The sequence below is a fragment of the Scyliorhinus torazame genome, chromosome 3, assembly GCF_047496885.1.
Source record: "Scyliorhinus torazame isolate Kashiwa2021f chromosome 3, sScyTor2.1, whole genome shotgun sequence".
NCBI classification, from domain to species: Eukaryota; Metazoa; Chordata; class Chondrichthyes; order Carcharhiniformes; family Scyliorhinidae; genus Scyliorhinus; species Scyliorhinus torazame.
Window position 1 is genome coordinate 142,037,403 of NC_092709.1, and position 14,446 is coordinate 142,051,848.

A 14,446-nucleotide genomic window follows, 5' to 3' on the forward strand; every position below is an offset into this window, starting at 1 on the left:
TGACCTACATGTGACTCCAGACCCACAGCAATGTGGTTGACGACTTCCGGGTGCGGCTATGCTGGGCTAAGTCACACGTTCGGCAGCTCCCGCCAGAAACGGACTTTTGGGCTCTTTTTTTTTACTGTAGAGGTATTTATTTGTTCAAAAACTGAAATACAGCTATGAAAGAGATAGTAAGTTCTTATGTTTCAGTGTTTCTTTGAAGTGATTTTTATAAAGTCGCTGGCAGAGATGTTGAATTCCTTGAAGACCTGCAAGAGGGTGATTCCAACTGAAACAGTGATAAATCCACACAGCATTCCAAGAAAATCTACAAATCCAACATCATTCCACTCTCGAAAGAGGATGGCAGATGCCAAAATGACCAAAACTGTGAAAACCATGTAGTATATCGCACTGAATATGGAGGAATCGAAGTATTGCAAAGCCTTATTAATGTACATAAACTGAATGAGAATACTGCAAATTAATGTTACCAACAGGGTGACAAAGAGGAACAGTGCTTTTTGACTCGAGGGATCATCGCTAAATGCATCTTGGGCGGCCTAGCCAATGCCTTTTCTGCTGGGCACTGTAAAACTCCCCAGTAAGGAACAAATACCAATGTAAACCAGGACGTTGGTGGAGCCGTGGGAAGGTGCAATCCAGAAAATAAGCACAATGAGAAGTGCTAGCATAATGCAGGTGTAACCAAGAAACACTGGATTTGCTAGTTTCTCTTCCAGTTGCACACTTGATGTTATAGTCTCAGTTTTGGGAGCATGAATGAGCAGCACAATTGAACCTGCACAGCTTAAGAGACATCCTAATTTTCCTAACAAGTTTAGCTTCTCTTGCAACATATAGGAAGCCAAGAGTGACCCAAATGGGACGCCGAGGGCTCCTAGTGGCGTTACCAATGCAGCAGGGGCAGTGTTGTATGCTAGGAAGTTTCCTATTTGAGCCAGTCCCATTCCGATAGTTCCACTCCACCAAGCCAATTCGGTTAAATAGGAAGCACTTTCCGGGATAGACCTCTCCTGGGCAGAACTATGATCCAATTTCCTTCAGAAACAGCCCCTCTGCTCTCAGCTCGAAGGATGCCTTTTCTCTGCAAAACGAACGTGCAGCCATTCACGAGGCTGGACAGCAGGGCGAGGCTGAGTCCCAGGGAGGCGCCCGCGCTCTGCTCTGGTTCGTGCTCCATGCCGCGCTCACCTGGCCAGGTAGATAGCTCGAGGCACCTCACCGCAGCTCCTCATTCACAACTAAAGGCCATTTATCACGCGAAAGAGTTTATAAAAATAAAAATCGTTTCAAAGTTTTAGTTGTTAAAACAACATTTTCTTCCGTATTCGGAGCAACACGCCCTGATTCCAACACATGCGCAGTCACTTTTGGGCTCTTTTGAGGGGCCCCTACGGCAATTGTTCGACGGTTCCCAGCCTGGGAAGGTGACAGTACGGTTCCCCCGGCACTGTATGGATTGGACCAGGAGTGGATCGGTCAAGAAAGTGATTTTAGTGCAGCGAAAAGTGCGAGGGAGGAGAAGCAAGATGGCGGCGGGTGGAGACCAAGCAGCGTGGGCGCTATGGTCGCAGGAGCAGCAGGAGTTCCTCAAATGCTGCTTTGCGGAGCTGAAGGCAGAACTGCTGGAGCTGATGAAGGTGTCGATCGACAAGCTGGTGGAAACCCAGAAGACCCAAGGGGTGGCGATCCGGGAGGTGCGGCAAAAAGCCTCGGAAAACGTGGATGAGATCCTGGGCCTGGCGGTGAAGTGGAGGCGCACGTGGCGCTGCACAAGAAGTGGCAAGAAAAATTTGAGGACATGGAGAATCGGTCGAGGAGGATGAATCTCCGGATTCTGGGTCTCCCGGACTATGTGGCTACGATGCTCGACGCGCTGAAGGGCGCGGGAGCTTTCCCGAGGCCCTTGGAGCTGGACGGGGCTCATCGAGTCCTGGCGAGGAGGCCCAAGGCCAACGAGCCACCAAGGGCGGTAATGATGCGGTTCCACCGCTTTATGGACAGGGAGTGTGACCTGAGATGGGCCAAAAAAGAACGGAGCAGCAGGTGGAAAAACACAGAGATCCGAAAATACCAGGACTGGAGCGCGGAGGTGGCCAAGAAGAGGGCCGGCTTCAACCGGGCTAAGGCGGTTCTACATCGGAAGGGGGTGAAGTTCAGGATGCTGCAGCCAGCGCGATTGTGGGTCACATTTCAGGACCGGCACCACTACTTCGGAGACGCCGGAGGAGACGTGGACCTTTATCCAAACTGAAAAGTTGGACTCAAACTGAGGGTTTGATGGGAGGGGGTGCCTAGGGGGGGTTACTGTGTTTTGGGGGATGTTCTGTTCTGTTTTCTTTGGTGCTAGATGGGGTTGGGTGAAATGGTTCGATGTGGGGGCTGTGTGATGTGGGCGTTGGTGTTGGAAGGACAGGGCCCTGCAGTGGGGGGGGGGGGGGGGGGGGTTGGGGGCCCGGGGATGGGGAGTTGAGGCAAGACCGCAAAAAGGGAGCTGCGCCAGAGGGGGCGGGGCCGGCTTGGATGGGAAGCATGGGCTTTTTCCCGTGCTAGGGGAGGATGGGGGCGGGGCCGGTGGGGAAGGGCAGTGCTGGAGAGGAGCACACACTGATTGCCAGGGGAAGGTGGAGGTGGAGGGATTCTCACACTGGGGGGTCGATGGAGTGGCAGGAGAGGCCGGGCTCCGGGGTCAGCAGGAGTCAGCTGACGTACGGAGTGCCAAGGGGGGAGCAAAACGGCTAGAGGTGGATCTAGCTGAGTGGGGGGGGGGGGGGCGGGGGGGTGACACTGGGTTGCTGCTGCATTGGCCAATAGGGAGCTGGAGCTAGGAGAGGGAGTCGGGGCGGGGTTCCGCCGCCTGGGGGAATGAAGGGTGCGGGAGGCGCGGGCATGTGGCTGGCCTAAAAAGGGAGATGGCTAGCCGGCGGGGTGAATGTGAGGGGCCTGAACGGGCCGGTCAAGAGGGCCCCGGTGTTCGCGCACCTAAAGGGTTATTCTCCAGGAGACGCATTTGAAGATGGCAGATCAGGCTGAGAAAGGGGTGGGTAGGGCAGGTCTTTCACTCAGGGTTGGACGCGAAGAATAGAGGGGTGGCGATTCTGGTGGGGAAGCGGGTGTCGTTTGAGGCGCTGAACATTGTGGCAGATAATGGAGGTCAGTACGTGATGGTGAGTGGTAGGTTGCAGGGGGTGCGGGTGGTATTGGTGAACCTATATGCCCCGAATTGGGATGATGCTGGATTTATGAAGCGCATGTTGGGTCGGATTCCGGATTTGGAGGCAGGGAGCCTGATAATGCGGGGGGACTTCAACATGGTGCTGGACCCAGCACTGGACCGTTCTAGGTCGAGGACGGGTAAGAGGCCGGCTGCAGCCAAGGTGCTTAGGGGATTTATGGACCAGATGGGGGGAGTGGACCCATGGAGGTTTGCCAGGCCGGTGGCCAGGGAATTTTCCTTTTTTTCCCTTGTCCATAAAGCCTACTCCCGGATAGATTTTTTCATCGTGAGTAGGGCGCTAATCCCAAGAGTGGAGGGCACGGAATATTCGGCCATTGCCATTTCAGATCATGCCCCGCATTGGATGGAGCTAGAGTTGGGGGAGGAGAGGGACCAGCGCCCGCTGTGGCACCTCGATGTGGGACTGTTGGCAGATGAGGAGGTGTGCGAGTGGATTTGGGGGTGTATCGAAAGATACTTAGAGGCCAATGACAATGGGGAGGTGCAGGTGGGGGAAGTCTGGGAGGCGTTGAAGGCGGTGGTCAGGGGAGAGCTAATCTCCATTAGGGCCCTTAGGGAGAAGAGAGGAGAGTGAGGGAGAGACTGGTGGGGGAATATATTAAAGGTGGACAGGAGCTATGCAGAGGCCCCCGAGGAGGGACTACTTAGGGAGCGACGGAACCTCCAGATGGAATTTGACTTGCTGACTACTGGGAAAGCAGAGGCGCAGTGGAGGAAAGCGCAAGGGGGTGGCGTACGAACATGGGGAGAAGGCGAGTCGGATGCTGGCACATCAGCTTCGGAAGAAGGAGACAGCGAGGGAGATTGGTTGAGTTAGGGATAAAGGGGGGAACACGGTGCGGAGTGCGGTGGGAATAAACAAGACATTCAGTGACTTCTATGAGGAGCTGTATAGGTCTGAGCCCCCCGACGGGGAGGGGGGATGCGCCAATTTCTAGATCGGCTGAGGTTTCCAAGGGTGGAGGAGGAGCAGGTGATTGGGCTGGGGGCACTGATTGGGCTGGAGGAGCTGGTTAAGGGACCAGGGAGCATGCAGGTAGGGAAGGCCCCGGGGCCGGATGGGTTCCCGGTCGAATTTTATTGGGGCAGCACGGTAGCCTTGTGGATAGCACAATTGCTTCACAGCTCCAGGGTCCCAGGTTTGATTCCGGCTTGGGTCACTGTCTGTGTGGAGTCTGCACATCCTCCCCGTGTGTGCGTGGGTTTCCTCCGGGTGCTCCGGTTTCCTCCCACAGCCCAAAGATGTGCAGGTTAGGTGGATTGGCCATGATAAATTGCCCTTAGTGTTCAAAATTGCCCTTAGTGTTGGGTGGGGTTACTGGGTTATGGGGATTCAGTGAAGGTGTTGACCTTGGGTAGGGTGCTCTTTTCAAGAGCTGGTGCAGATACGATGGGCCGAATGGCCTCCTTCTGCACTGTAAATTCTATGATATTGGAAGTACGTGGACCTGCTGGGCCTGCTGCTAGTGAGGACTTTTAATGAGGCGAGGGAAGGGGGGCGACCTTGCCCCCGACAATGTCCAGGGCGCTGATCACTTTGATCTTGAAGCGGGACAAGTACCCATTACAGTGTGGATCGTACAGGCCAATCTCGCTCCTCAATGTCGACGCGAAGTTGCTGGCGAAGGTTCTGGCCATGAGAATTGAGGACTGTGTCCCGGGGGTGATTCATGAGGACCAGACGGGATTTGTGAAGGGTAGGCAGCTGAACACCAATGTGCGGAGGCTCCTTAATGTAATTATGATGCCTTCGGTGGAGGGGGAAGCGGAGGTAGTAGCGGCTATGGACGCGGAGAAGGCCTTCGATAGGGTGGAGTGGGAGTATCTTTAGGAGGTGCTGCGGAGTTTTGGATTCAGGGAGGGGTTCATCTGTTGGGTTAGGCTACTATATAAAGCCCCGGTGGCAAGTGTGGCTATGAACCGACGAAAGTCGGAGTACTTTCGGCTGTACCGGGGGACGAGGCAGGGGTGTCCCCTGTCCCCCTTTTTGTTTGCACTGGCAATTGAGCCGAGGGAGTCCAGGAACTGGAGGGGATTGGTTCGGGGGGAGAGGAACACCGGGTGTCACTGTATGTCGATGACCTGTTATTGTATGTTGCGGACCCAGTGGAGGGGATGGAGGAGGTCATGCGGATCCTTAGGGAGTTTGGGGACTTTTCAGGGTATAAACTTAACGTGGGGAAGAGTGAGCTCTTTGTGGTGCACCCAGGAGGCCAGGGAAGGGGGACAGACGAGCTTCTGCTGAAGAGGGCGGAAAGGAGCTTTCAGTACCTAGAGATCCAGATAGCTAGGAGTTGGGGAGCCCTGCACAAGCTCAACTTGACGTGGTTGGTGGAGCAGATGGAGGAGGATTTTAAAAGATGGGATATGCTGCCACTCTCACTGGCGGGTAGGGTGCAGTCGGTTAAAATGACGGTCCTCCCGGGGTTTCTCTTTGCATTTCAGTGCCTTCCCATTCTGATCCCTCAGGCCTTTTTTAAATGGGTAAGCAGGAGCATCATGGGATTCATGTGGGCGAATAAGACCCCAAGGGTAAAAAGGGGTTTCCTGGAGCGTAGCAGGGACAGAGGAGGGCTGGCGTTGCCGAATCTATGTGGCTACTACTGGGCAGCCAATGTGGCGATGATCCATAAGTGGGTAATGGAAGGGGAGGGGGCGGCGTGGAAGAGGCTAGAGATGGCGTCCTGTGTGGGCACGAGTCTGAGGGCGCTGATGACGGCACCGTTGCCGCTCCCGCCGACAAGGTACACCACGAGTCCGGTGGTGGCGGTGACTCTGAAGATTTGGGGGCAATGGAGGCATCATAGGGGTGAGGTAGAGGCCTCGGTTTGGTCTCCGATTCGGAAGAACCATCGGTTCGTCCCGGGAAGGATGGATGGGGGATTTCTGAGCTGGCATCGGGCGGGGATTAAACGAATGGGGGACCTGTTCATTGATGGGATGTTTGCGAGCCTAGGGGCGCTGGAGGAGAAATTTGGGCTACCCCCGAGAAACGCTTTTAGGTATATGCAGGTGAGGGCGTTTGTGGAACGGCAGGTGAGGGAATTCCTGCTGCTTCCAGCACACAGGATTCAGGACAGGGTGATCTCGGGGGTATGGGTTGGAGAGGGCAGGGTCTCGGCGATTTACCAGGAGCTGCAAGAAGAGGAGGAGACCTCGGTGGAGGAGCAAAAGGGCAAATGGGAGGAGGAGCTCGGGGAGGAGATAGATGAGGGTCTGTGGGCTGATGCCCTGAGTAGGGTTAATTCTTCCTCCTCTTGCGCCAGGCTCAGCCTGATACAGTTTAAAGTTGTTCACAGAGCGCATATGACAGGGGCGAGGTTGAGTAGGTTCTTTGGGGTGGAGGACAGATGTGAGAGGTTCTCGGGGAGACCAGCAAATCACTTCCATATGTTCTGGACGTGCCTGGCGCTGGATGGGTTTTGGAGGGCTTTGCAAGGACGATGTCCAAGGTGGTGAACGCCCGGGTCAAGCCGAGCTGGGGGATAGCATTATTTGCGGTATTGGACGAGCCGGGAGTGCAAGGAGGCGAAAGAGGCCGGTATTCTGGCCTTTGCCCGGCGGAGGATTTTGCTATTATGGAAAGATGCGAAGCCCCCAAGCATGGAAGCTTGGATCAATGACATGGCAGGGTTCATCAAGCTGGAGAGGATAAAGTTTGTCTTGCGAGGGTCTGTGCAAGGGCTCTTCAGGCGGTGGCAACCGTTCCTAGATTTTCTCGCGGAACGTTAGGAGGAGGTCAGCAGCAACCGTGGGGGGGGGGGGTTCTTCTGGGGTGGCGTTTGGGTTAGGGTGGGGTGTTTCCCTATTTGTGTTTTTATTGTTATATTCGGGGGTGATTGTAGTTTGGGGAAACTCTATGTATAATTTTTGCGGGTGGTGTTCTTATATTCTTGTTTCTTTTTTCTGGGGGGGGGGGGGGGAGTTGTTGAAAATCTGTTGAAAATTTGAATAAAGATATATATTTTTTTAAGCAATGTGGTTGACTCTAAATGCCCTCAGGGATGGGCAATAAATGCTGACCCAGCCAGCGATGCCCACATCCCATGAATGATTTTTTAAAAAACCACACTCACCGTTATGACTTGGAAATATATCTCTATTCCTTTACTGTTGCTGGTCACCAGCCCCAATAGCTGCCAAAGGCTATTAATTGATGCCTTTTGTATTTTTTCTCCCGAAAGAGGGATGATTGTCTCCTTTGACTAGTATGTAGCCCTGAATAACACCAACAGCAGATGCTCAATTCTTGTTCCAGCTGAAGTATACTTGGGACCTGCCCCATCGCCCTGCCCCTGAGCTTGGAATGCAATGACAAACCACCACAAAGCTGATGGGAAATTGGTTCAGGATGAAGCATCAATGAACAACGGTCTGAGGATCTGCCTTCAGTCAGAGCGCATCTACCACACCATAACAAATCCCCTTTGAAGGTTTCTATATCTTTTTAAGTTTAATTTACACACAATTTCCTTTTTCCATTATTGGTTCTTCGCCTTTGTCCCATCTGTCTGCACCTGGCATTAAGTGATTAATTATGCAGATGATCTTACACTGAGTTTAAAAACACAGGCCTCCCATTTAAAATGGGGATGAGGAGGAATATTTTCTCTCAGAGGATCATTAGTCTATGGAGTTCCCTTCATCAGAGAGCAATGGAAACTGGGTCATTGATTATTTTTAAGGCTAAGTTAGATTTTTGATCAGCAAGGGACTAAGGCATAGGCGGCAAAGTTTGAGTTTAGGCCACAATCCGATCAGCCATAATCTTATAAAAAGACAGAACAGGCTCTAGGGGCCGACTCCTACTTCATATGTACATCTTTATGTTTAGTAACAGCAGTCGGATGGAAGCCCCACCTAGACTATCAGGAAAGGCAGAAGCCAACTTGCAACTGAACCCTTTATATTTATGTGTATTTCTCCTCACAGTCATTAAGGCTGCCATTCTCATTCAGAGGTGGTACCGTCAATATGTTGCCCGGTTAGAAGTTCGCAGGCGGTGCACGTGGACTATTTTTCAGTCTATTGAATATGCAGGTGAACAGGATCAGATCAAGGTAAGGATGAACAGACTTGAATGATGTCACACTATATATCACGAGAATCAACTCTTTTCACCTCTCGAAGCCTCTGACAAAAGCCACGAGTTATTGAAAACATCCTACCATGTTCATACAAGATGAGGGTTTCTAAGCGACATTGTAACAGGGAAATAAATTTCAGTCACAAGGCTGGACTGTGATGATCTCCACTTAAGAATTAAATTGTAGAATTGTTGGTGGAGAAGGAGACAATTCAGCCCATTAACCTACTGTTAGCTCTTCCGATCCATTTTGGCTGGTCTACTGCAGGCAGAAACTGAAAGACAAATGCACAATGGACTTCTGCAGAATTCAGCCAACACCACAGTCCATGAGGTGAATAAATCCTGGTCAGGGCCAAAAACCTGGTTCAAAAAATTAATTGTGGCACTAATAAATCCAATCAGGAATTCAGGAGAAACTTCTTTACTGTGGTCAGAATAATTAAATTGCTACCACAAGGAATAGTGGAGATGACTTGCATAAGTGGGAAGTTTGTCAGAAAAAAATGGAAGATTATGGGCGGCACGGTGGCGCAATGGTTAACACTGCTGCCTCGCAGCACTTGAGGACCCAGGTTCGATCCTGGCCCCGGGTCACTGGCCTTGTGGAGTTTGCACATACTCCCCGTGTCTGCGTGGGTTTCACCCCCACAACCCAACGATGTACAGGGTAGGTGGATTGACCATGCTAAATTGCCCCTTAATTGGGAAAAAAATAATTTTTAAAAAATGAATGGAAGATTATGTTAATATAGTTGGGATAACAAGGGTGGCACTTGAAGCTTCTTGACTCAAAGACAAAAATGTGACTGAGATACAAATGACACTGGTTGCCGTATTAATGTAAGATATAACATTACCAGATATGCCTTGCAAGGTCCCAGATTCCACCAACTGTTCATTAAAAAAGTTCAGTGACTTGCAAAATCAATCAAGTTTTGATTTTCAGTTTGTGCTGAAATAGTTGTCCTCAGTGAATGGCTGTAGATTTGCGAGGGATTCTGTTCCTGTTTGATGTCTAGCATTGCCTTCTGGAAGTGCATTTGTGTCAACATCAGGTGAGAGCATGTTCAGGTTCAAATGCAATCTTCCTTTTGATTGGAAAGTCGCATATTGAAATATCACTTGGATGAGGCTTTGCTGTTTTAAGTGTTGTTCACCTGTGTTCATTAGGCCAGGCATGATCGATGCTTACTTTACAACTGATGCTGCTATTCTCATTCATTACCCCTTTTCCAGTCTCATTCATTACCCCTTTTCCAGTCGCAGTTGATGTTTATTCCTGTTTTACAGCTCCACAACTTCTTCAGTTATTTGATGGATCACTTTACTCCAGCTTCTGGCAACGAATGTAAGTTATTTAAAATTGCTGCTAGTTAGATCAATGTGCCATCGAATGTTTTCCTGCGATGGGATCCACAACAAGTGGGATCTTTAGTCAGAGTGAATGAAAACAAATACATTTTCTGCTTCACTGTTCAGGGTATAATATCTAATAGCTTATTTCATCTAGTAACTTCACAACAACGGTTAAGACTTGTTGAGTCAGGGGAAAGTAGCTGAATACTTAGGAAATAGGGAAAAAAAGAGAGCATAGAATAGGGGTTAAGAGTACTTCCCCAGATGGGAGGAGGGTAGCAAATAGTACTGTCCATGGATCAGAACTGGTTCCACTGTTAATCCTAATTTACAATAATGATTTGGACCTGGGAACATATGATTCAACACCAAAATCTGCACATGTTACCAAGCTGAGGGGATATGCAGTGTAATACAAGAGAACATTGGACAACTGACAGACTGGACAGTTAAATGACAAATAAAGTTTAACATAGAAAAGTGTGAGGTGATGCACATTGCTAGGTAAAATAGAACCATCAGCTAAAACTTAAAGTAAGAAAACAAATGAATAGAAGAGTAAAGGGATTGAGAGATACTGGTGAACAAATCATTAAAGGCAACACTGTAGGTCAACAAAGCAATCAAAAATACCATCAGCATAGGGATTTATTTCTAGGGGTATATAATTCAAAGGTAGTGAAGTTATTTTTTTTTGTAAAATATTTTTATTCTCCATTTTCACATTTTCTTCAGAATTTACACCCCACCAACAAGCAGTAAACGGTAACAAATACAAAATCAATCCCCTTATCAACAACAATGATCCCATCCTCCCACCACCCCAAACAACGCCCCACCTGACAATATAAGCATCAAATAAAACAAACCCTCCCACGGTGGAAAAAACAAAGGAAAAAAAAAGAAAAAGGAATCAGGAATCGCCTATGGTCACCATTGACCTATAGAGTCCACCCCCCCGCCCCCCCCCCCCTCTAACATTCAATGCCATCCAATCCCCGAAAGAGTACCGTAAATGACACCCATGAATTGTAAACCCCCCACCTCCCCGACTCCTCTCCTCTTTTTTTTTTTTATAAATGTTTTATTGAAATTTTTTTTCCCAAACAACAATTTTTCCCCTCTTACAAAGCAAACGCAACAATAACAATACAGAAATTTTAAACAATACACAAGTAACAAAACCCCTTTATCTTTGACCTAAACTAACCCCCCCCCCCTCCCCCCCCCCCCTCCCCCTGGGTTGCTGCTGCTGGTCATCTGTCTTCCCTCTAACGTTCCCCTAGGTAGTCGAGAAATGGCTGCCACCGCCTGGTGAACCCTTGAGCCGATCCTCTCAGGGCAAACTTTATCTGCTCCAGTTTAATGAACCCCGCCATATCATTTACCCAGGCCTCCAGTCCGGGGGGTTTCGCCTCCTTCCACATGAGTAGGATCCTGCGCCGGGCTACTAGGGACGCAAAGGCCACAACGTCGGCCTCTTTTGCCTCCTGCACTCCCGGCTCTTCCGCAACTCCAAATAGAGCTAACCCCCAGCCTGGTTTGACCTGGGCCTTCACCACCCGCGAAATCACTCCCGTCACTCCCTTCCAATACCCTTCCAGTGCCGGGCATGCCCAAAACATATGTGCGTGGTTTGCCGGGCTCCCGCCACACCTCCCACATTTGTCCTCCACTCCAAAGAACCTGCTCAATCTTGCTCCCGTTATGTGTGCTCTATGTAGCACCTTAAATTGAATCAGGCTAAGCCTGGCACATGAGGAAGAGGAATTTACCCTGCTTAGGGCATCAGCCCACATACCCTCCTCTATCTCCTCCCCTAGTTCTTCTTCCCACTTTCCTTTTAGTTCGCCCACCGACTCCTCCCCCTCTTCCCTCATCTCTCGGTAAATCTCTGACACCTTGCCCTCTCCGACCCACACCCTTGAAAGCACCCTGTCCTGTATCCCCTGTGTCGGGAGCAACGGAAATTCCCTCACCTGTTGTCTAGTAAATGCCCTCACCTGCATATATCTCAAGAAATTTCCCCGGGGCAACTTATACTTTTCCTCCAATGCTCCCAAGCTCGCAAAAGTCCCATCTATAAATAAATCTCCCACCCTCCTAATTCCCAACTGGAACCAGCTCTGAAATCCTCCATCCATTCTTCCTGGGGCGAACCTATGGTTGTTCCTGATTGGGGACCCCACCAGGGCTCCCCGCACCCCTCTCTGTCGCCTCCACTGTCCCCAGATATTCAATGTTGCCGCCACCACCGGGTTCGTGGTAAACTTTTTAGGTGAGATCGGTAGCGGCGCCGTCACCAGCGCCTCTAAACTCGTCCCTTTACAGGACTTTCTCTCCAGTCTTTCCCACGCCGCTCCCTCCCCCTCCATCATCCATTTATGTATCATTGCCACATTGGCGGCCCAATAGTAATCGCCCAAGTTCGGTAGTGCCAATCCTCCTCTGTCCCTACTACGCTGAAGGAACCCCCTCCTTACTCTCGGAACTTTCCCTGCCCACACGAAGCTCGTGATGCTCCTGTCTATTTTATTAAAAAAGGTCTTAGTGATTAGTATAGGGAGACATTGAAATACAAATAAGAACCTTGGGAGGACCATCATCTTAATTGCTTGCACCCTGCCCGCCAGCGATAGAGGCTGCATGTCCCACCTCTTGAAGTCCTCCTCCATTTGTTCTACCAACCGTGTCAGATTAAGTCTGTGCAAGGTTCCCCAGCTCCTAGCGATCTGAATCCCCAGGTATCGGAAGTTTCTTTCCACTTTCCTTAGAGGCAAGCCTTCTATCTCTCTACTCTGGTCCCCTGGATGTATCACAAATAATTCACTCTTCCCCATGTTTAGCCTATACCCCGAGAAATCCCCGAACACCCTCAAAATTCGCATAACCTCTATCATTCCCCCCGCTGGGTCCGACATGTATAACAATAGGTCATCCGCATATAACGAGACTCGGTGTTCTTCTCCCCCTCTAATCACCCCTCTCCATTTCCTGGAGTCTCTCAACGCCATGGCCAGAGGTTCAATTGCCAACGCGAACAACAATGGAGACAGCGGGCATCCCTGTCTTGTTCCCCTATATAGTCGGAAATACTCCGATCTATGTCGACCTGTAACTACGCCTGCCGTTGGAGCCCCATAAAGAAGTCTAACCCAGCTAATAAACCCGTTCCCAAACCCAAACCTCCTTAACACTTCCCATAAATACTCCCACTCCACCCTATCAAATGCCTTCTCTGCGAGGTAGTGAAGTTATGTTAAACTTGTACAAGTCCCTGTCTAGGTCATACTTATTGTATTGTATATAGTTTTGGTCTCCAAACTATCACAATGACAAAGAATCACTGGCGAAAGTCCAAAAGAGATTTGCAAGAGTCATTCCAGGACTGAAATAATGCAACAATTTGAAAAACCCAACAAGCTGGGGATTTTTCTTTGGAAAGGGAGGATTTAGAGATGACCTGTGTTGTGACCAGCCCCAGGTGAGGGGCGAAATTCTCCGTAATCGGCGCGATGTCCGCCGACCGGCTCCAAAAATGGCGCAAATCAGTCCGGCATTGCGCCACCCCAAAGGTGCGGAATCCTCCGCATCTTGAGCGGCCGAGCCCTAACCTTGAGGGACGAGGCCCGCACCGGACTGATTTCCGTCCCGCCAGTTGGCGGGAAAGGCCTTTGGTGCCCCGCCAGCTGGCACGGAAATGACATTGCCGGGTGGCGCATGCGCGGGAGCGTTAGCAGCCGCTCACAGCATCCCCGCGCATGCGCAGTGGAAGGGGTCTGTTCCGCCTCTGCCATGGTGGAGACCATGGCGAAGGTGGAAGGAAAAGAGTGCCCCCACGGCATAGGCCCGCCCGCGGATCGGTGGGCCCCAATCGCGGGCCAGGCCACCGTGGGGGCACCCCCCGGGGCCAGATCCCCTGGGGGGGCCCCGCGCCCCCCCAGGACCCCGGAGCCCGCCCGCGCCGCCTTGTCCCGCCGGTAAGAGAGGTGGTTTAATCCACGCCGGAGGGACAGGCATTCCAGCAGCGGGACTTCGGCCACATCCGGGCCGGAGAATCGCCGGGGGGGGCCCGCCAACCGGCGCGGCGCGATTAACGCCCCCGCCGAAAATTCGGCAACCAGCGGGGGCGGGATTCACGCCAGCCCCCGGCGATTCTCCCACCTGGCGGGGGGTCGGAGAATCCCGCCTGAGATTCCCCAAAAGTTGTTGATCTGGGTGAGACCCCTCTATTTGCCACTGTCCAGCTGTGAAACACCCAAATTGTTACAAATCCCGGTGAGGGCGGATGACCAGCTCCATGTCTTTATTCAAACCACCCCCCTTGCTGGTAGCAACAAAGTTTAAACTAACCATGTTTCCTTTCGCTTGGATCCCATTCCCAGACCCAATAGTTATGTTTATAAAAGCCAATTCAGCCAGCTTTTCTTGAGTTAAGATAGAGTAAGATTATAAACCACTAAAAAGGTAAGGCAAAAATTGGTAAAACACATGCATTCACATTCATATGGACGAGAAGTAAGAATTGAATCCAATAGTACATAAAAATAAATTAAAAGTTATCTGGAACAGTCTTTGAGTTGCGAGTGGTAGATGATAAAGTGTGGCGGCTGTCACAGTGTAGTTGACTTCTGCATGCGAGTAGTTGGTTCTTTGATTCAGGTGTTCTGTGGTTTGGTAGAGGTACTTCCTTTCTTTCTTCCATGATGTGGAGATGCCGGCGTTGGACTGGGGTGAGCACAGTAAGACGTCTT

The 14,446-nt window shown here is 50.7% G+C and overlaps 1 protein-coding gene and 1 pseudogene across 2 annotated transcripts in view; one reads left to right on the top strand and one right to left on the bottom strand.

The window, feature by feature from the left end:
• The window catches only part of LOC140408714 (serine/threonine-protein phosphatase with EF-hands 2-like), a 105,359-nt gene that overhangs the window by 20,937 nt on the left and 69,976 nt on the right, over window positions 1-14,446 (top strand). The window contains exons 1-3 of one of the 2 annotated variants that reach the window (XM_072496309.1): window positions 7,464-7,680; window positions 8,180-8,307; window positions 9,627-9,684. In XM_072496309.1, the coding sequence (XP_072352410.1) occupies window positions 9,651-9,684 (34 nt within the window). In that variant the 5' untranslated portion in view covers window positions 7,464-7,680; window positions 8,180-8,307; window positions 9,627-9,650. Of the gene's footprint in view, window positions 1-7,463; window positions 7,681-8,179; window positions 8,308-9,626; window positions 9,685-14,446 lie in introns of those variants that run through there. The other variant, XM_072496308.1, reaches the window with a different exon arrangement.
• Window positions 115-997, bottom strand: LOC140409531 (magnesium transporter NIPA1 pseudogene; annotated as a pseudogene).